Source organism: Neolamprologus multifasciatus, chromosome 7, assembly GCF_963576455.1.
Source record: "Neolamprologus multifasciatus chromosome 7, fNeoMul1.2, whole genome shotgun sequence".
In the NCBI taxonomy this organism is placed as follows: domain Eukaryota; kingdom Metazoa; phylum Chordata; class Actinopteri; order Cichliformes; family Cichlidae; genus Neolamprologus; species Neolamprologus multifasciatus.
In genome coordinates, this window is record NC_140445.1 from 24,808,512 (window position 1) to 24,830,827 (window position 22,316).

General features: G+C 41.3%; 1 protein-coding gene across 4 annotated transcripts; it reads left to right on the plus strand.

Moving 5' to 3' along the window:
• Positions 1-1,601: 1,601 nt before the first annotated feature.
• Positions 1,602-19,105, plus strand: cabp1b (calcium binding protein 1b). Of its 4 annotated transcripts, none has more exons than XM_085168320.1 (8): positions 1,602-2,650; positions 11,958-12,125; positions 13,006-13,036; positions 13,141-13,284; positions 14,370-14,479; positions 14,575-14,649; positions 14,774-14,846; positions 16,948-19,105. In XM_085168320.1, the coding sequence occupies exons 1-8, from the start codon at positions 1,949-1,951 to the stop codon at positions 16,971-16,973; spliced, it is 1,329 nt and encodes a 442-aa protein (XP_085024446.1). In that variant the 5' UTR covers positions 1,602-1,948; the 3' UTR covers positions 16,974-19,105. The 4 variants fall into 4 exon arrangements, with proteins under 4 accessions (XP_085024446.1, XP_085024447.1, XP_085024450.1 ...); XM_085168324.1 differs by lacking the exon at positions 1,602-2,650 and adding an exon at positions 2,672-9,417; XM_085168321.1 differs by lacking the exon at positions 11,958-12,125.
• Positions 19,106-22,316: the final 3,211 nt, after the last annotated feature.

The following is a 22,316-nucleotide window of genomic DNA, read 5'->3' on the forward strand; positions in this document are numbered from 1 at the left end:
CTTGCCCTCAAAAAGTCTAAAAAACACGTAAGTTTTCTTTTATATAACTTCATCGATGTACTTTAAAAAATTTAATTTTTATTTGTGGTGTTGTCTCTGTGTTGCAATATGTGTATATTTTTGTTTTTGTGCTGCACATCTTGCCCTCCTGTTTTGTACAATAAATGGGCCATATTGCAGCCTGAGGCCTGAATGTCCCCTGCTGCAGCTCAGTGTCTACAGAAGGGGAGAGCAAAAAAGAGCAGAAGGGGGTAAGATGAAAGCAACATGATTCACACCTCTTCCAGAAATGCTCTGATAGAAATGTTGCTAAAAGCTCTTACATCAGAGTGTCATCTCACTAGACTAAAGATGCTGCTGATTTTTACAGAACGACACAATAATGGCTCAGCACACGGTGACATCGACCCACGCTTGCTAAGATGCACAGTTGAAACGAAAAGGTATCAGAGGAGTTAAAGCGAGCCCATGTTGAAGTGTGTGTGTGTCGGGGGGATGGTTGCAGCAGAGTGAAGACACTTTGCTTCTCCCTAGAGCTGTGGAGACAGGGACACAGATGTTGTAGAACAAAAATTCCCCTGAGAGAGTAGGGCAAAATCTCAGCTTTGCTCTGTGAGCACAGTTTGTGAGAGCCCGAGTGTCTAATTGGCTGCGTATATTAACATCATTACTTTTGCCCTGCATCCCCAGACATCTGCTGTGAGAATTATGACCCTGGGTGTGCAGATGGGGCAAGACTGACGCTGTTATGTGCTTTTAATTTTATTTATTTATTTAATTAATTATTTTTGTTTTCACCATTTTTTTCATTTGAATTTTGCTGTTATTATTGTGAGTAACCCACAGTCAGATTTTCCATTATGCTGTTGACACCATCACACCCAGATTATGCAAGTATATTGTTTGTTTGCTTGTTGTTAGCAAGTGATGAAAACTGATTCACTGCATATGCATATTTATCTCCCCTACACATCTGCAACCTATAGATAATTCACATTATAAAACATACATAAAATGTTACCGAAAAAAAAAAGAGAAAATCCCAAGTTAACACCCTTTTGGTATATTCTTTTTTATAGCGAGATAGTAGAGATTTAACACCAGTCTTTTCCTAAATCTGCAAATTGGTTTAATTATATAAACTGCATTGATTTGAAGGATTGGAGAAAGAATAATTTAAGAATCACTTAAAGTATTTTCCCCCCAAAGCTGTCATTTTATTTGTCATGTTTTACTGTTGCTTTGTGTTGTGTCTCAAGGGGGATCAGCGTTAATTCAAACTTAAAAGTGCTTCTAACTCGTGAAGTGTTCGATAAAAGTTCCAGATTTGCAGGACACAGAGGATCTACCTTGCCCGTCCTTGAAAACAATGACCACTGTCCACTCGCGTTAATGTCACTGAAGCCACTTGTTGGAAGTCCTGACTGCTGTCTGGTCTAATAACATTTCTCCGTCGATGTTTGTGATTTTGATACATCATCCACTGTATGTAAAACATGAACGTGAGCAGAAACGTCCAAGCAACTGCTCGTTTAAAAAAAAAAAAAAAAAAAAAAAAAAAAGGGGGGGGGGGGAGAATTAATCGAGCTGCTCATTACGTGTGAAATTATGTGTAGTGACGTGGAGCGGAGTGAACTTGCTGCCGCATGTGACACGCGGCAGCGCAACACAGTGCTGTCATCTAAACTTAGCGGAGCCCCCCGTGACTGACCGGCTAGCTGACAGAGCTCAACTTCTACATTTTTCTGCTGCCACTCTCTCGCTCAGGTGCTCCAACTTCCTCTCTGCGCTCTGCCAAGTGCTGATCGAGCGCGTGGATGTAGATTAAAGAGCGGAGTCCCACCGTCTGAGGCTGAACACCTGCACGTAGCGGAGGACTGCCTTCTTTTCCTTTGCTTGACCTTCATCCTTCCTCAGCTTCACTTCGCCTGTCAAACGAGTGCGGACGATGAGCTCATCTCTTCCCAAAAGCGAGTCGACCACCTCTCTGCTTAGAACATCGGGGCCCCACCGCAGGTCTGCCCACGGGGATCGCGGTCCCCACGTTCACAGGAGCCACCGCTCTCACCATAATCATCCCGCCGAAGCTGGAGGCAGCGAGGACGCGGTCTGGAGGGAAGACTGCGAGACCAGTGTGCGGAGACCTCTCTGCCAACCAAGACATGCCGACTCTCGACATTTAAGTGACCATCATCGGACGCCGAAAAGTCATACTCACCGGCAGCCGACCACCCTGGCTGATGATGAAGATGATGAAAAATACACTCAGGAGGATGTGGGGCACAGGATGAACAGGCATCAGAAACAGCACATCAGGTCCTCGAGATCCAAACAGTCTCATCATCATCATCACCACCACGACTCCACTCGAGGTGAGGTGCCTCCCGCTGCGCATCCGCAGGGCGGATCCAGACACGACAGGAGAACCTCACCAACCCCATCTTATCCAAAACACCAGGACGATGCAGCTTTCTTCTTCGAGTCCAGCGAGAGAGTCGTCACCGGGTCATCATCCAGCCTCAGCTCAGACCCACCTGCGACAAGCGCACCTGTCCGGCCAGCGGCCAGCCGCAAAACCAAAAGACTGAACGCAGCATCCTCTGAGTATGACTCCAGTCTTCATCCAATAGTGAAATCAGTTTTTGGGCAGGTAAGGAGGTTTGTGGGGTGGGGAGAACATTTAAACTTCGAAAGTGTTCGAAAGTTGATCAAAGGCTCAAACGGTGAAAAATCTATGAATTAATTTATAGATTGACCTTCTTTAAGTTTTCTAAATCTTTTTAAGTTAAATTAAAGAATGTCTTGTTACGACATTAACACTAAGTCTGCAGAGTTTTGTTGTAGCATAATGCAAAGGGCAAAATATCAAGCTGTATTACTCCTCAGTAGCAGCATGAATAAAAAAAAAAAAAAGCAGACTCATTAACCAGAAGAAACTGGAACACTCGTTTTTTGTTTTTTTTTTAATTATTTGCACTTGTTATTCCCCCACAAAGATCAAAATTGAGTCTATTTACAAAGTGATGCGGGTTGCACACTTTGAGGTCCTTACTGGATTGCACTACTGGATCTTCATGTTCTGTGTGGACATGTGTATCACATTCAGACCATCTCCATTCACAGATAAAAAAGAAAATGTTTTGAAAGTCCATCCATCCATCCATCCATCCATCCATCCATCCATCCATCCATCCATCCATTGTCTTTTTCTTATCCAATTCAGGGTCACAGCAGATCTTTCAGTATAAAAGGACATAAATAAAACAATCCTAAATGAATAAAATTAACATTGCTGATTAGATATTCACCCCGCGACCCTGAAAAGGATAAGCGGAAGCGAATGGATGGATGGATTAGATATTCAGATATTTTTACTTCTGGGTTCCTGTTCGTTGCTGCAAAGGTTTGGTCCATTAACTGCAGCATACATGCATTTCATAAGAGCTGCTGAAATTCAGCAGCAGGTTTCACAGGTGAGATGAAGGTGAGGCTGGACTGACAGGGTGTCACCCGTTCTGGGCAGATTAAAAATGAATGCATCTTTTCAGTCCAAATCTGGCTCCTGTTTGTTTTGGGTATCCATTACTTCCACGCTCTCTGTAGTCTTTCATGCATCCCGATATGAATGCAGTCACTTTCATTGTTGCTGTCACCTGAGTGACAGCAGGGGGATCAGATTACCCCCCTGTGTGGAAAATGTTTCAGTGATGAGAGCCCGTGTGTCTCACGCACACACACAACGGTAAGTGAAGCGTTTGTAGAGATATCATTCGTAACATTTGCCAATAACGTGGTGAGTGACAAATGCAGGCTGCATCACTTCACCACCTGTTCACTTCCAAATAAACTAGTTTTCTACAAAGGGTGCCAAATTCCTCCTGTTACTCAGACAGATTGGGAAGCTGCACATTAGATTTTTCAACCCCCCACCCCCCCACCCCACCCCATCTTTTTTTCTCATTTCATTTACAATCCTTCTTTATCATCTTTGGATGATAAAAAGCTAAAGAGGAGACAATTACCTCTCAGTGTGCTAATGTGTTCTAGAAATAACTCCTCAATCCAGGCCAGAGCTTCAATCAGTCTTAGGGGTTCCAGTGAGGCAAAATCCATCCAGCGGTGTGCTATATAAAGTCTCCAGAGCTGCTGATGTGCATAGAATAAGGAGATCTGATATTTTCTGCCTAGATCCCACATGGGAAAAATTCAGATTTTTGATTCAGGGGAACAGTGAGGAAGAATTACATTTGTGAAAGCTAGAAAAAGTATAAAAAGCTACAAATGTAATTTGAAAATGCAGGCTTACCAAACCAGCATACCTACTGTAATTAAATCTGATTTTGGAAGCAAATCAACAAATTCTCAAAGTGCTTTGTTTTGTGATATCGCCCGGAAGTTCAGTCATGCCAAACACGGCCGTCAAAAGCTAAAATGAATTTGTGAGTGGACGCGAGCTAGTTGTGAGTCTGTGTGCATCAGTGTTTGTGTGAAGGAGCCAGCAAGCGAATGATGCATGTGTGAGGACGAAAAGTGAAGAAAGCTGAGAAGGCTTATGCAGGCATGCTTTCTTATTTATTTATTTCTTCTTTTGCACCTGCTCAGCGTCTTACCTAAGCTGTTTCATTTATTTGACAACACAATCGTCATAGTATGCCCTTTAGTACTTCTTAAATCGGGATGTGGCAGCTTGACACCGGGTCCAGCAATGAGGCATTAAACTCCCTGCAAACTCTTTCTTTTCATATTTTCTTATGTAACATCAAGATCTGCACACAATCCTAACAGAACACACTGGCTGCATGTAGAGAAGGCTAAAAATAGCCCAACAAGACCTGATTATGAGAGACTGGAGGAGGGCAGGGTGTTTTTTTCCCTTTTTATTACTTTTTGTTTTGTCCTGGCAAAAATATTCAGGCTTCTGCAAGTGCGCTACCTGATTGAGAAAGACGGTGAATGTTTTTTCAAGCCATCATCTTAAAATTCACATTTTAATACGTGAATCGTGATGACTCACGATGATCACAGAGGCAAGTGTGGGGGTTAGAATAAGGACAAATGTGTTTTGCCGTTTGCATTTTGCGGATTGTTTGTTATAGGGAGATTGTGGCACATTGATTCACTCAGCTTTTAATGTCAAAATTTCTATCCTTAGAGCATCCGTGCACCGTAATTAGCTCCCATTATCCCAGCACATTCTGGCCTTTGAACCATTCGGGTTTAAAAGGACACCTTGATCGAGGACAGAGCACTTTTACGTCCCAGTAGAAAATTTGTTTCTATTTTAAGAGCCTAACTACAGCTCTCGGTTTTTGTGACCTTGTTCTGCAAACTCTCGCAGGAAATGTGGAAATGTAGTAGGGAACTGTTATTGAAAGATGTGTGATGAGAAATTATTATGAAGAGAAATCTCTTTTTTTTCTATAATAATAGTTGAAGGATGTGCATTGACCAGCAGAGGGAGCAAGTATCATTTGTACCAAGGTTTTTGAGCTGCCAGTGTGTGGGTGAGGGAGAGAGGGGGTGAGGTGGGGGGAGAATGTCACATCAGGGAACCAGGAGAAGCGAAAGGGCAGGAAAAAGAAAGTGAAGGAAGCAGGGAGGAATCTGATAAATGAGGGGGACAAAGGATGTAAAATAGGAAGAATGAGCGCCTTTACTGGCAGACCTGATGATTGTTATATCAGGCAAACGCTCATCACCTCTCACTTCCTCGCTCCCACCTGAAAAGTCTAAAGACAATCTGAGGAAAAGGTCTTAAAACACAGATTAACTCCACTTCCTGTTACTCGTCTTGCATTCGCACGCACTGATGTTTCCTTCTCTTCCTTTCCTTTTCCTTTTTCTTTTTTTGACCTGGGTCATAGTGACCTTGGTGACGTCTGAGAAGGGATAAAAGGAGAGTGCCTACGGGTGGGGTGGGGTGGGGGAGCACAAATGAGTAAAATGAGAAGAAAGATCAGGGTGAAAATAAAAAGAACATACGCCTCCTTCATATCTAGAACATACAAAGCTATTTTTAGACATATGGTAGGTATATTTATATCTCCAAGACGGAGGTAAACCCTTTTTTGAGATGAGGATTAGAGGCCCGTGCACACACATGCACATGCTACATTATGAAGTGTGTGTGTGTGAGTGCATGTGTGCCCATGTGATGATGCTAAATATTGATGCAGACCTGAGGCTGAAAGGGAAAATCAATGTGAGAGACTGCGAGACAGACTAGAAGGGATAAATGACTCAGAGGGAGAGAAAAAAAAATCAGCAATAACTGACATGCAATAAAAAGACACATATGAATATTTTTCCCCTGCTGACACACTGGATGTTTAACTCCTCTCACATAAAAGCAGATGTTTGTAAGAAAAATACTTAAATACTGACTATAATCTGACTCCAATGAATGAATCAGCTGCAGGATAAAAACTGTGACGTCTCAACCCAAACACAAGAAGATGACGCAAGTGCGCACTGCGTGTCTTTTCACTGCTCGGATGTCCTTTGATGACAAACTCACAAACGAACACATGAAGTCTGTGGTCACAGTCTCCTTGTTTGTGTAATATTAACTCGGTGGCTTTAGAGGACAATGGCTGGTGAACTCATGTGAGCTTATTATTGCATCAGTCCCCTCCCTCACCCTCCTACTTTTCTCAGCTCATTTAACACAGCTGATGGCCGAGGATGGATGAAACAGGATTATGTTTGACCTCAAATCTCAAATAAATCGCAAAGGAAATGATTAATATTCCTGTTTGATTTAGATTCCTGCCTTGTGCGTGCATGTAGACTCTTGATAAATGGTCACCCCATAACCATCTGATACTAATATCAAAGAAAGTAAATGACATGCTTCTTAGTGGGTAAAGTATCCGAGAGTGAGCATGATGGAAAAGGGAAAGGATACAGCAAAAAGAGAGAGAGGGATGGATCTCATGCTCGTGCACACTACAGTGTGACATTATAAGAGCTGACGGCTCCTGTGTCTGACGTCTGATGTGTTCTGAAGTTCACAATGAGCCTGTGGTGAGAGGCTGGATGAATCACCCAAGGAACAACGCAGAGGAGCCGCTCAGATATTGAATGGGAGTTAGATGTGAAGCAACTTGGGCGTGAATATGTTTATTAGAACATCAGTGAATAGACAAGGTCGAACAGGAGGGGGAAATATTGATGCACGTCAGTGCTGCAGCGACCGACTGTGAAGTTACCTCAGGAGTGGATGTTGCTGACAGAAAGAAGAACTTTTCCTGCATAAAATGATGACTACCAAAATCCTAAAAGCTTCTCCTCAGTTTTCTTTTTAAACATTACCAACATAATTAGATTTGCTATCAAACAAAAGCTTGGTTTTAAGAAATAATCATTCATTTTATCATGTGCAAAAAAACCCAAACTGGTCATAAATAATAAATGTTTAAGGCAGAACTTGTTTACATACCTTAAAATATGCCTCAGAGGGAAGGGCTTTTACTTAAGAGGGACATGTCAATAAGAACATGTCTGAATTCTCACTTAAAACTCCTGCAATAAACACTCATTTTAAAGTTATGCAATATATGTACAGTATGTATCACCAAATCACAACAATAGTCCCTTTAAGGCACTTTATATTTTAAGGTAAAGACACTACAAAAAAATAGAGGACACACTAACAATTAGATGGCCCCCCTAAGCACTTGGTGACAGTGGGAAGGAATAACTCCCTTTTAAGAGGAAGTCACCTCCGGCAGAACCAGGCTAAGGGAGGGGCGGCCATCTCCCGTGAGCTGTTAGGGGTGAGGGGAGGAAGAAACACTGTGGAAGAGAACCAGAGGTCAATAATAACTAACGAGTAAATGCAAAATGGTATGGAAACACATATAGTGAGACAAAATGAAATGAGTGAATTAACTTAAGAGCAGCACTTGAAGTTGTTATTGTCTTACTTTTAGGTGCTAAAATATAGCAACTGATCAGACTTTAAGCTTATATTTTTGTTTGTTACGTTTTTATTGCACCCTGGAATAAAAGGTACAGCATTTGCTTTAAATGTGAAGCCCAGTAGGACAAAGTGTTGATCAGTTAATTAGCCCACATTTGCATTTGCATGCATTTTCATCTTCACTACTGTTTTTACAGAGGCTTCATTTTTAGAAAGCCACATTTTTGGTCATTGTGCCTGACAACAAATGTATGCTTTTGTGTGTGTGTGTGTGTGTGTGTGTGTGTGTGTGTGTGTGTGTGTGTGTGTGTGTGTGTGTAAGACAGGCTGAGAGAGAGCATTTATTTTCCGTCTGTGTGTGTTTGCATTTGCACACACTGATTTGAATCCTCCAGCGCGGTGGTTCAGAATCCATGTGTCATTTCTTGCACATTTTAGCTTTGATCTGAATCCGAGCCCTTCAAGCTTAACGTGACTTTGTGATGCTTCTACGTCTATGTGTGTATGTGTGTGGTCGACACATACAGGGAGAGGGAGAGAGAGCAGGGATGGATGCTGGGGGTAGAATGGTGGGAATAGGGGGGGAAGAGAGAGTGGGTGTTATATTTTTAGCTCCACAGCCCCACATCCAAGAGTGTCTAATCGAGCGTGTGTACGAGTGAGAGAGAGAGAGGGAGAGAGAGGGTGAGAGAGGGAGAGAGATGTGTCTCTGTGTGCATGTGCGTGTGTGCATGTTTGGATTAGTGTCTCCAGCATCTTGCTCAGGGGAAGGTAATATGCTTGTCCGAACGAGCTTCTTCTGTCACATTCGTATAGATGGTTTAGAACTGTGGGGTGAGCAGGACTTGGGGGAGCAATTGAGGGGGAAAAGAGCATGAGACAGACTGACGAACAGAGAAAGAAGAGAGAGAGAGAGATAAAAGAGACAGAGAGAGAAGAGAGAAAGGGTAGAGGGAGGGAAGACACAGTAGGAGAGAGGATAGAATGAATAAGCAGTCTTTCTTTTCTACTTCTGGCATTTGCATCTCGAGCTGATTACATGCATGCTTCCTCTCTTTTGCGCATCTTTGTGTTTTTTCTGACCTGTCCGTCATTCTTGTTTACATATTTCCCTCCCTTTGTCTCAGTGTCCCTCCCCCTCGTTCCAGTGTCCTTGCCTCCAGGTCCTCCCTGCACACTCCTCTCCGTCCTCTTCCCCTCGTACCTCCTATTATATCCCTGCTCTTCTCCCTGCCTTCTCCCAAATGTCTTCCTTTATTAGTCAATGACCCACTGAACCCTCTTTCGCTTTCTAATCACTCTTATTCCCATGCATGCCTGGAAACACTTGCAAACACACATGCATACACGTGCACTTACATGCAGGCTCACTAACACAGCCACAGTTAGAGAGAAAACATAAGACAGGAAGATTTTTTTTTTTTGGTTTGTTTGTTTTTGCAATGGGCAACTCTGTAAAGTCGCTTAAAATTTTCACCAAGAAGGTAAGGTCCGCTTTGAGGTTTTTCATTCTCCTTGAATCTCCTCCTTCCTGGTGCATGTTTTTCTAATGGTTTGTCCCCAACCTGACCGATGGCTATTTGACTGGATCTGCACTGACTGAGCTGGCGTACTGTTAGATATTTTACATTTAGGCTGTGTGGAGAATAATGGCAGAATAATTTAAGATTAAAGCTCGTCTCTTGTGTACTTTTAGTCAAGTCAGGAGCTTTTAGTTTTGATCTTTAAAACTCAGTCTGCATTTACACGTTGACATTTTTAAGGACTTCAGAAAGATTTCTCTTTCCTTATCAGTGCATGTATTCACATAGAGGTTCAAGGGGCTGGTCAGTTCTCTTGGTTGACCTGTCGACTGCATCTGTGAATTAGGATCACATCACTTAAGGTCAGTCAGGCTGCACACCACCTTATCAGCCAGGTGAAGATGCTACCTTGTTGAACAGCACCTGCAGGATGCGATCAGGCAATGAAAATGTTGCAAACAGGTGTGCTGTTTTCACTGGCTCAGAGTCTTTGGGCTTATTAATACATCTAATTTACATCTTTCACGTATCAGCGTATGCTTGAATAGACTGTCAGTGTAGCAGGGAGACAGACCCACGAATAGAATTTCCTTTATTGCGCCAGCTGCACATCCTTGAGGAAGAACAATATGACAAGCAACTGTTGATGCCATCTGTGCAAAAATTGGTTGGAGTGCTGAAGAAGTTCTTGCTTGACTTCAGCGTTTCTTTGACATCCTTTCAGATTTTTCTTTGGTCTTGTATGTGCATGTGTGTGCATGTGTACGTGTATTTTCTTTTTTAGTTATATAAAAGCTAGCGCATGTGTTCATAGTACTTTTCTGGCACAATATAGCCACAGACAGCCCCGCTCCATGCATCACTTGGTCAGATTACCCAGTGGGCATCCGCTCCTGTGGTGAAAACTGTAGGAATGCACAAACGGGCAGGACGACTGGCATGGTAACAGATGGAGTGTGAAGGTCATTTGTAGAGCGCATAATAGTGTGTGTTTGTGCATATTGCACAAGCATGCATATTAATTTTTCATTGCATATGCATGCAGATGTCTTGTGCTGACAGTATAAAGCATCTGAATGTTGTACAAATTCATGTCAGAAAGATTTAAAACAACAGCAAAATGGTCCGCTGGTAACTCGTTGTGATATAACGTCTACTTCTCTACCTTTTAGCTTTAAATTCCTGCATTGAGTTGGATGTTAAAGTGCAGCAATTCAAAACCAGACCAATGTGACATGTTTTATAAGACATATTAGTGCATTAAAATGAGTTAATCTCATCTTCACCAAAATGCACATTAGACTCTGTTTTTTAAATAGCAATCTGAGCTGTGTTGGTCTGCAGCTGGACCTTCTGGACCTTATTTGGCTTTAAAAAAAAAAAATGTTTTAATAAACTTGTAGCCCTCTCGGTAATCACAATGACTGATGTGAGAGAACAACATTCGCCCCCTGGTTGATTGGCTAATTGGTGATTATAATTAAATGGCTAGCTGAACGTCAGCATCACCTTCAGGAAAACTGTTTTATAATGTGCACAAACCCGCCAAAAAACAACAAAAAAAAAAACAACAGAAAACTAGCCACTTCTGGGTAATTTTAAGTAACAATCCCAGCAACAGTGCTGTAGCTGACTTGCATGAACTCACTATAACACTCTAAATGCCCTTATTTGACCTCGTGCTGAACTAAATGAACTACTGCTTACAGATTTGCAATCTAAAAATAAATTGTGTCAGTCAAAAGCACAAACACTCTTGTAGAAAAAAATATTAAGAAATTCTTTGATTTTAGTAGAGCGTGGGTCTTATTTTGTTAGTTCTGGCCATTGCTTAGATAATATTGCACTCTCCATTTTCTGTGATAAGATCTGGGGAGCAATCATGCAACTGCTTTCTACTACTACTATTATTATTATCACAATTCATCCCTGTAGAGCAAAAAAACTGATATCAGAGTTAAGTGTGACCAGTGTGTGGAGTTGGACTTGTTGTTTCCCCACATCTCGGCAATTGTGGTGAGTGCAGTGTTATCGTAATCACTGGAAACAATGGCCAAAGCTACTAAAGTCAAACCACATTGTGTAATGAATCAAAAATGATCACAATAACCTGTGAGGACTATTAAAAAATGATAGGCACTATTTACATTAGGCTATTGCTTTGTGACATGAAAAGAGGCCTGCATCCTGCTCTGCAGTGTTCTGCTGTGCAGGATGGTTTTTGCTGGATGGATTTATACGTAGATGGCATCAGTTGCTCTGTCACTATATTTTACACCCACTTGTCTGTCGCTGAGATCCTTTCCTCTGTCATGACTCACCTGACTCCACACTTTCCAATGACTGACAGACATATGTCTATCATCTATGATCCTCCTCTGAACCCTCCCTTCTTCCCATCTCCATGTTGGCTCCTTGTTGAAACAATACCTCAACAAACTGAGTCACACTCTCTACCCCTGTCTTTGCCTCTTCATCCATATCCGGCTACCCACCGGATACTTCTTCAGGACCAGAAGAAGAACTACAAAGCAGTGCAATCCTGTGAGGAGGGGGGATCTGGGGGGGCCTATCTTGAGCCACTAGTAGCCCTGGCCCAGAATGGAGCCAACATGCACAACGTACTGGGGCCTGCATGCATCTTTCTACGCAAGGGCTTCGCTGAGAGCCGGCAGGCTGTACGTAAGTCCAGAAAATATCATGTGCATGCATGCCAAGAGAGATTATAGCACACAATGCAGTACATGCACAATAACCAAATCCCATGTGTGTAGCAATCACCTTCTACTGTAATGTCAGCACTTCCTGCATGTATTGAAGAGCAGTCGGGCTTAGAAGACGTTTTTTTTTTTTGGATAATTTAAGTTGAATGCTGAAAGGGCATGTGAGCATCTGTTATGCATGAGGATGGATGCATTTTGTAGCTGGATGGAGGATTATTAGGACAGGTTATGGCGGCGGCAGAAATGCTACTCACATGGTGATTATTTCTCTTCATCTATTCCCAGCAGCTGACAACACAACTCAAGGTCTTGGTATTAAAGCCAAGAGCAATGCTGAAATCCTCAGTGCGGGCGACTGTTCTGATGATGAGCTCTTATATGGGACTTCTTAAAGGATACAGGGGTCGAGACTAGTTATTCTAATTCAATGGACTGACACATATTATTTCATATTAACATCTTCCTTTAGTCTCTGTATTTACACTAAATACTAACAATTTTCACTCATTGCGCACACATCCGTTCTAAAGACACAGAAAATGGCTCTGATTCTTTTCTGCTGCAACAAAGGCCATACATTTTGTTTCTGTTATTTCACTTTGATCCCACTGCCTAATTATAAATAGAAGACTCAATGTTTTATTAACTGTGTGATCCCACTAATAATTTCTCTCTCTCTATAGCTGGAGTGAAAACTGAAAGCTCGTGGCGCTCTGTGGCACTGTGGTTGCCAATTTACTTTTTTTACAGTGTCATTTTGTATGCTGGGAATTGGCCTGATTTTTTAAGATATCAGCAGTGTTTGGGTACTAACTTGCAATATGATCCTCCACAGGATCGAGAGCTGAGGCCAGAAGAAATGGATGGTATGCTATGTTGTTAGTAAAAATAAAGAGTGAATTTTACAGTATTCTGAAGAAGTTTTCAACACATCTTTGTCACATTTACACTTAATTTCACTTGGTCTCAGAGCTGCGCGAGGCCTTCAAGGAGTTTGACAAAGACAAAGATGGGTTCATTGGCTGTAAAGACCTGGGGAACTGCATGAGAACTATGGGATACATGCCAACAGAGATGGAGCTAATAGAACTGAGCCAGCAGATCAACATGAACTGTAAGTTAGAAGTGTGCCTGTGTGCTTGATTCATTGCCAAATATGCATAAAAATTGAAAGAGAGATTTCACCTCTTTTATCCTGTAGTGCTGCTTATCCATCTAGATTGTTCTGATAAGAGCTGCCCAGTTTTGGAGAGATTGGCTGTAGAGATATCAGTCTTCTCTTTTATGTAATGGAACCAAATGCACTTACCTTATGGTGAATGTAAACTGAACGTGACACTCAGCTTGTGTGTTCTGGCTACAAGATTTGCACAGCCTTCAGGAAATCACAACCTGTCAGGGCTCTGTGTGCGGGAAGGTGGAGATGTGGATCCAAGTGCAGGACTCTGAGTCGGAAATATAACTGAAAACCACAGCTTTATTGCTGGCACCAACAAAACAGAAACCAAACATGAAAACACTAACTGGAACACACAGGCAGGATCTGAGGGTACGACACGACACTGGGTTGAGGACAACACAGGGCTAATATACACAGGGTGGTAATCAGGGAATGGGTAACAGGAGGGAGACACAGCTGGGAGAGATCAGGGCTAACGAGACAGGGGGAGCGAAGCTGCACACACTGACATAAGACAAAGACTTTCACAATAAAACAGGAAACCAGAAACCACTAAATAAAGATGCAGACACGACACTGAGAGACAGACCAGACACTGAACAGAAACTGCAATACACATGAGAACCCAAAACCAAAGAACTGATCCTTCACCAAGAACAGAAACAGATCTATAATGATAATAACAATAAACAAAGCACCAGAACATCAGGAAACAATCCATAATGCAAAAATAAACCAAAATATAAGAAACTCAAAATGCTGGGTCAACACTGACCCAGAACCGTAACACAACCGGATTACACAAACCTTTGTTTGGAAGTTTAAAAGGTTGACATTTGACATCCTAGTATTCTTCACAAAAAGATTGATAAATTGTGCTAGCTGCCAGGATTTTGGGGTAAACTGACCCTTTAAAATTAGAGTTTACTCTTCACCATTACTATTCATATGATAATGTTGAAATGAAGAAAAAAATTCTGCCAGTTTTTGCTCATAAAAGCTGACATTTTATCCATCAGTGGGAGGACATGTTGACTTTGAAGACTTTGTTGAACTCATGGGGCCCAAACTTCTGGCTGAAACAGCAGACATGATAGGGGTGAAGGAGCTGAGGGATGCCTTCAAAGAGGTAAGGAAAGGCGGGTTTTTTTTCAATGCTATATTTTCATTTAATACTAATAAATATTTTTTGTTTTTAGTAATGTGTTTATTTCCCATTTTCAGTTCGATACTAATGGTGACGGCGAGATTAGCACTGCAGAACTCAGAGAGGCCATGAAAAAACTTCTGGGACAGCAGGTACAGAGCTGCTGAGAGTTTGCTCTCGTGCCTGTAGCTTTCCATCCATCACTGTCCAACCTGTCTGCTTTTAAACCTTTGTGCCACAGAAGCTCACACTGTCACGCCAACTTGACTTTTCTAGGTTGGGCACAGAGAACTGGAGGAAATAGTGCGAGACATCGACATCAACGGAGATGGACATGTAGACTTTGAAGGTAGAAAACACTGTGAAGTATGTCTGTGAACACAGTATAACCTTTTTTTCTGCTTTTGTCCTTCTCTCTCAACCTTCAGTCTATCTCTGAAACACACGCACACAGCTATTTCACGTATAAGCAAAATCCCACTATGTGTCTGCCTTATATACCAATACCATGCTGAGAGTGAGGTGAGGGGATGAAGCAGTAGGTCTGTCTCAGATAATCTCCTTGCCAAAGGTTTATGTCACCTCATAGATTACCCACAGAGAGAAAGATATATACAGCAGGATGCCGGGGATGAAAATTTAAGGCTGTTTTGCTGTTCTCAGCAGTGTTACTAAACTTAGAGATACATAATTTCAGGTTTTTGGGTGAAGATCAGAAAAGAACGTACAAGAAGACGTGAGGCAGGAGAGAACCATTAGGTTGCTAATGAGGCTGACGAGAGAATAAATATGAATACTCAGCACTTGGTTATGCGCTCGAGTGCCTCGGTAATTGTTTTAAAGCTAAAAATAGATATGGAAGCAAATATAATTGGGTAGAAAAAGAAATGAGGTTTAGAAATTGCTCTCATAGACGGTATGAATTGGGGTCTACTCAGATCTACTTGAAACCTCAAGTTCAGCTCTGTTTTAGGATCCTGTAGTATTAGTATGTATCCAGTGCTTATTTAACATCGTGTGCATGCAAGTGGATCAGCGATTATGACTTTTACAAGCCCTGGTAACACCTGCAGACTGATTCAACCTGATGTGTAGTTTTGCTTTTTGATATCTTTATTAAACTTTAATTGATTTTTTTTTTGTCTTCTACTGGGAACTTTATAGCTTTTTTTTTTTAAGCTTTTTTCTATAGCACAGCAAACTGATATCAAGGGTAAATGTGACGTGTGCTGGACACAAACACAAAGCTCAGAGAGGCAGAACTAAACAAGGACAAGGACTTATTTTGGCTGTTGCAAAGTGCCAAACAAGTCGAAACGCAAGAAAAAATAAATACCACGTGATAACACAGAGCATGATAATGGCAAAAGGAAAGGGGACACAGGACTATTTATATACACAAGGCTAATCAGGGAGCTGGGCAACAGCCACAGTAAAACACGCACACACAGAACGTGCAAATAACTAATAACTCCACAAATAACAAAAAGCTGGAGGCTTATCACACTCTAAAATAAATAAAAAATCAAAACCTAAACCATAACTACACGTAAGAACCAAACGGAGATCAGGGAATAAATCTGGAGACATAACAAATACTGTCTGTTTAGTTGCTTAACGCTCCATCATCTCAGTGGTGTGGCTAGCATTTGGCGCTTTACCACTGAAAACAGCTGCCTGCTGCATCTGGAAACAATGCTACTGGAGATGTGAGAGTGGCTCACAGCAGTTTGTTATCCCATAAAGACAATATTTAAAGGTATCACCTGTATACACCAGTTTTGACACCTCAGTATATATTAATAAAGATATATCTTGTCAAGAAGGCCATGAAATATGACAAGAAGCCACTCAGTTCAAAAAAAGACCTTCAAGGGTTCCTCTCATTCAGCTTTTAGAGGAAGAAAAATCAAAGTGCTAGTCTGTGTAGCCAAAACAAAGCTAAAAAGCACAGAAATGCTAAACATAGCTGTATGAAATCCAGTGATCATTATCTTGTTTGAGCCCAATATTTACCCAACTATCTTCAGACTAACATATTATTAGCCCCATGACATCATCAGTACAAAATAAAGGGCAAAAACTGAGTTTCTCTTACATAAACTCATGAGCCGATGTGTCATTGACCATTTAACTTGCATATTTTCTTTGTTGACAGAGATAGATTGGCAGTAATAATACCCAAGTTAATGCATGGCCTAGAGATCAAGTCATGCTCATTTAGCAGCACACGATCTCTGGCGATATCATTAAGACATTTTTTTTTTGAAGCAATATAAATATATTCAGGACTTTGAAGCAAATACTGGATTTCTCATATTCTGCTGCTACTGAGCAAGGTCAGCTTGTGCTCCAGTATCTCCAACAACCATACTGTAGTTCTGCTCCGTTTTGGCCACCACAGGAGGTCCTGCACTGTGTGAATAATCTCTCCTTTGTTTAATTTTCAGAATTTGTGCGGATGATGTCTCGGTGAGTTCCTGGCTGAGAACTAAAACGACAGCCTGGATTCTCTGTTGGGTTTTGGAGGAAAAGAAGTGCAAGTAGCACAGAATACTGATGAAGCTTGAACTTCTGAATCTGTCAATGAAGAAGACAGCAAAAAAACAAAACAAGAAAACATATCAAACCCTGCCCTGAAACTGCCACGCTGAAGCACAAATGCTGACGACTACAGTCAGGAGCAACACTGTTAAGAATAATATGCTGCTGCTGTTTCCAAGAGCATAAACAAAACCAATAGCTGCATTTCTGACTTTTGCAAAGTAGTTTTTACAAATGTATTTTCCTTTAACGACAACATTTCTAATGTTGATGTGCTTTTTCTCCTGACTCAATGGGTGAAGCTGTTTTGCTCACCTACAAACTACATGTCATTACACTTTAATAATTGTAGCAATTAAGAAGAAGCAGCAGTAAGCCAGCAAACACCCGAACTCATACAGCACATTCCTTTTTTTAATGCCGAGTGTATCTGAAGCACAAATACAAATGGCAATATAGAAACATGTTACGTGACCCCTGTCAAGCAGCGTGTTTGTGTTTTGTGCATACTGTTGTTTCTTTCCACTTTATGCTGTACATGTGTTATGTCACTGGAGACTATCGTGACCCAGTATTTGTTCGGTATATGTTATGTAGCACCGATACAGTTCTCATGACTTTAATAACATTATACCTATTTTACTGTGATATATAGACTATACATATATATTTATGTGTGTGTCATTGCCACTGTGCATAAGACTGACGGACTCTTTCAACTGCAACTTGCTAATCTTGAAGATAGGCCTTACTTTTTATATATATGCTGTGTTTTGCTATTTCTGAATTACTTCTGCGAGTATATTCAGAATACACAAAACATGTTTTGACACTGAGAAATCATCCACGCCTGACTGTGCAGGCGTGGGATCAACAAAGAGGTAAATTATAGGTGGTAAAGAGATGGGGTTAGTGCTTTTATTATCATCAGCGAGCTTTGATAATTTTGAGTTTCTTTGTGAGTTTTGCTGAGTGAACAAAATATTTCTGAAAAATCTCACTTGGTGCAACATTTACACTTTTACCTTTAATACCTCAAAATCAGTCAAACGACCAACCTCACTCTCGAACTCCCTCCTGGCACACGCTTATCTTTAATACACTGCACGGACAAAGCTATTGGGCCACCTATACACTACACCTAAATCCCATTTCTTAATTCCCACTCTAACTCTGTTCGAAATGCTGACTATAAGTAATACGTAAGTTTTCTGTCTAATTTTGCTACAGTGTTACAAAGTCAAATGATAAATTTAACTGAATCTAATTGAATTAAATGCACTTGATTGGCATATATTTAGATTATACAAAGCACATTTTCTTTGATAATGACTTATTTGAATAAATTAACCTTTGATTTTATATAGTTCAGTTGCACTTTGCTCAAAATTATTGTTTTGTGTTTATGAGGGTGAAGAATAATTTTTTGTGTGTGATTGGTCGCGATCTCTATTCCACTTCAACCCAAAGGTGTTTGTCAGGGTTGAGGTCAGAGCTCTGCAAGTTCTCCCACACCAGCTATGCCTTTATGGACGTTGCTTCGAGTACATTGATGCTGGAACAAAAAAAAGGGGGCCTTACCCAAACAGTCCCCACTACGCTGGAGAATTGTCTAATATGTCTTGTTAAGATGAAGCTATGGGTAGGTGGTCCAATATTTTTGTCCATGTAGTGTACCAGCTTCCTTACCTTCATTATTAATATTTCCAAGGAAGCAGTGGAAGCTTCTTTATGGTAAAAAAAAAAAAAAGCCAAAGAAAGTTTACAAACATTATTTGTGAGTCTAATCCAGTTTGGTAAGTAGATGCAATATTTTTCAGAAATTTGATGCACTGAATTACATTTTCAAAACGACTGCGTGAAATGCGCTTTAGTTGTTGGGACAGCTAAATTATTTGTAGACTGTTCGTGAATGGATGTGAGGGTATATGCATGCTGTTTAAAAAAAGAAGAAGAAAGAGTTGTGATTTTACTTGTCTTAACTGTGTGAAACTATGCATGCTAATAAACTACTGCAATTTGTAGCAGAATCTAAAAGAAATAAAGATTTTTATTCCAAATTGAGATTAGGCCATGTGGGAATGTGTGTTTCTTCTTAACCTCGAACACTGTGATGGGGATGTTTCCTTTCTGTCTTTTGACTGGAGTTGTGTCACAGAATTCACATTTTTTATTGGACAATAAGATTCTTGTTTAAAGAAACTTTAAAAATATTGAGACTTGACTCTCATCAGACCTTCTGTAGTATTTGAACTCCATACTAGCATCTGCTCACATCTTCACATAACAAACAAGAAACCCTGGATGCCTCATTATCTTTCACTTCCACCCACTGCTTCCGGACTCTAGAGAAACCAAAAAGGGACATTTCTCCTCTTATGTGGAGTTTATTCAGAAGCAGAGACTGGAGCATATGTACAAAATAGCTCCTTTATACAAATAGTCAGAGTCAACAGATAAATGCTGAGGTGGAGATAGAGTGATACAATCTGTGAGGAGTGAGAGTGCACTACTTGGAAATCTGAAGTTGCATGTTCAGTCTAAAAATGGTGAGACAGAAATACTTAATACTATAAAAAAAACTTAGAAATGATTTGGAAATATGCTCAATGGACATTTTATTGGGTACACCTTACTGGTACTAGCCTTGATCCCCAAATGCCTTCAGAACTTCTTTTTGACCCATTGAACGGTGCTGGAAACTTCCTCAGAGATTTTGGTCCGTACTGACATGATAGCATCACACAGTTGCCGCTCATCCATGATGAGAATCTCCTGTTCTACCATATCCCGTAAATGTGCTCTGTGTGAACAGTGAACTCACCGTTATATTGAAGATACCAGAATGATATGATTTGAGCTTTGTGTCATGGTGCATTATCTTGCTGAGAAAAGAATCAGAACACTGTGATCGAAAGGGGATGGACATGTCCAGCAACAATACTCAGCTAGGCTATAGTGTGTAAACAATACACAGTTGGTACTAAGTGTGCCATGAAAATACCCGCAACACTATCAGACCAACATTTCCAGCTCAAACTGTTACTTCTTGCTTCAAGATTTGACATGCCGTGTGTTCAGATGCTCTCATGCATACCTGGGTTTAAACAAGTGGTTATTTGATAGCGTTGTTTTTATATCAGCTCCCACCAGATCTTCTTTTTCATTCTCTGTAAAACCTAGACATGGTTTTATGGGAAAATGCCATTTGATCAACATTTTCTGAATACTCAGACCAGCCTGTTTGGCACCAACAACCATACCATGTTCAAAGTCAGTTAAATCTGTTAGCAAAACTCAGGTTCAAAAGTTAAAAAAAGCATCACCAAACATTTCAAGGAAGTTTATAAATGAGCCGTGGAAGTATGGAATAAGGTAAGAAATGAAGATAAGATGGAAAACAAGGTGCTAGTAGTTTGCTCAAAACTGACTTCATATAGTACAAACAAACACACTGTAAGGTGCGTTTCCCTTTCCTATGTTTTGTTTTATACACACTTTCATACAAACTAAAATGAAAACACACAAAATGGTGTTTTGTTCCCTTGCATGAATGACTGAATGAATGAATAAATTAAAAAGCAAATAAACCAATACATAAATTTAAATAGAAAAACAGTACATTTAGATTAGTTTAATATGTGAGGAGTGTCCTGACATTTCAAGTGGCCTGTAGCTGAACTTGTGTAGTGTTTTGCTTTCCTTACACCTTCAGTAATTTTGGAAAATTAAACTTATGCTCAGTACATGAGCCCAAAGTTTCTCCATGCCTCCAGTGCTCCAATGCAGTTTGCACATCTGTCCAGCTTCATCCTTGTCTTTGCAGTTGGCTGTTGTGTCATATATATATATATATATATATATATATATATATATATATATATATATATATATATATATATACTTCTGACGAGAAGTGGGCTACTGGAACAAGAAGGCATCGGTGGGCAAGAGACGAAAACAGGGCATTGTTGGAATGCTACTACGCAAGTAACCCCGGCAGAAGGGGCTACATGAATAGGATGAGGGAACTATGGATTCTTCGATACCCAACATCCACAATGACGGCGAAACAACTAGTAGCTCAGTGTTCCAACATTCGAAAGAAGGGACTGCTTTCACAGCTAGAGATTGACGAGGTACAACATAAATGCTACGGCAAGGAGGAGTCAGGACGCCAGGTCAGGGGGGAGATATCATCACCCCCACCCGAGATTGGGTACATAGCCCCAAGTGCGACAGGAGAAGGATCGTTGAGTGCGAGAGGAACTGACCTGAAATATAGGATCATGGCCAAGCTTGAAACCTGGACCCCCCGAAGCCGGTTACCAAGATTACGTGAAGTACCCTCAGAAGGTCTGCTAGAGGATGTTAATGCAGCACTACGGACAATACCTACAACCACGATTACCGACACTAACAAGCTGATCTACAATATGGCAGCAGTGATCAGTGAGATGCTTGGCTACAAGTTGAACAGCCACAAGGGGCAGTACCCTCCATGGAGAAGGAGGCTAGAGGGCAAGATCAAAGTAGCACGGAGGGAGGTTAGCCAACTAACGGAGTTGCAGAAAGGTGCGTCAAAGAAGGTGCATAAGAAATACAGCAATCTGTCCATACCTGAGGCCTTGGAAACTGCCAAGCAAAGACTCACAGCCTTGGCCAGCCGCTTGAGGAGGTACACCAGAGAGATAGAAGGCAGGAGAATAAACCAGCTGTTCTCCACAGAACCAGCAAAGGTGTACTCTCAGTGGCAAGGGAACAATAATAAGAGAACAGCACCACCAAGGCTGGAGACGGAGCAATACTGGAAGAGCATATGGGAGAAGGACGCAACCCATAACGGCAATGCTCAGTGGCTAGTGGATCTGAGGGCAGACCATAGCGACCTCCCTGAACAGGGTCCAGTAACCATCACAGTGGCAGATATCCAAGAAAGGGTCTCCAGTATGAAGAGTTGGACAGCACCAGGGCCCGACATGGTTCACGCCTACTGGCTAAAGAAGCTGATTGCACTCCACGAGCGTCTGGCAGCACAAATGAACCAGCTGCTAGTTAACGAGGGACACCCGGAATGGCTAACCGAAGGTCGGACGGTCCTGATCCCCAGGGACCAGTCCCCTCCAACTACCGACCAATAACCTGCCTCAGTACTACATGGAAGCTCCTGTCAGGCATCATATCGGCTAAGATGAATAGGCACATGGGTCAATACATGAGCGGGACACAGAAAGGAATTGGCAAGAATACCAGAGGCGCAAAACACCAGCTACTG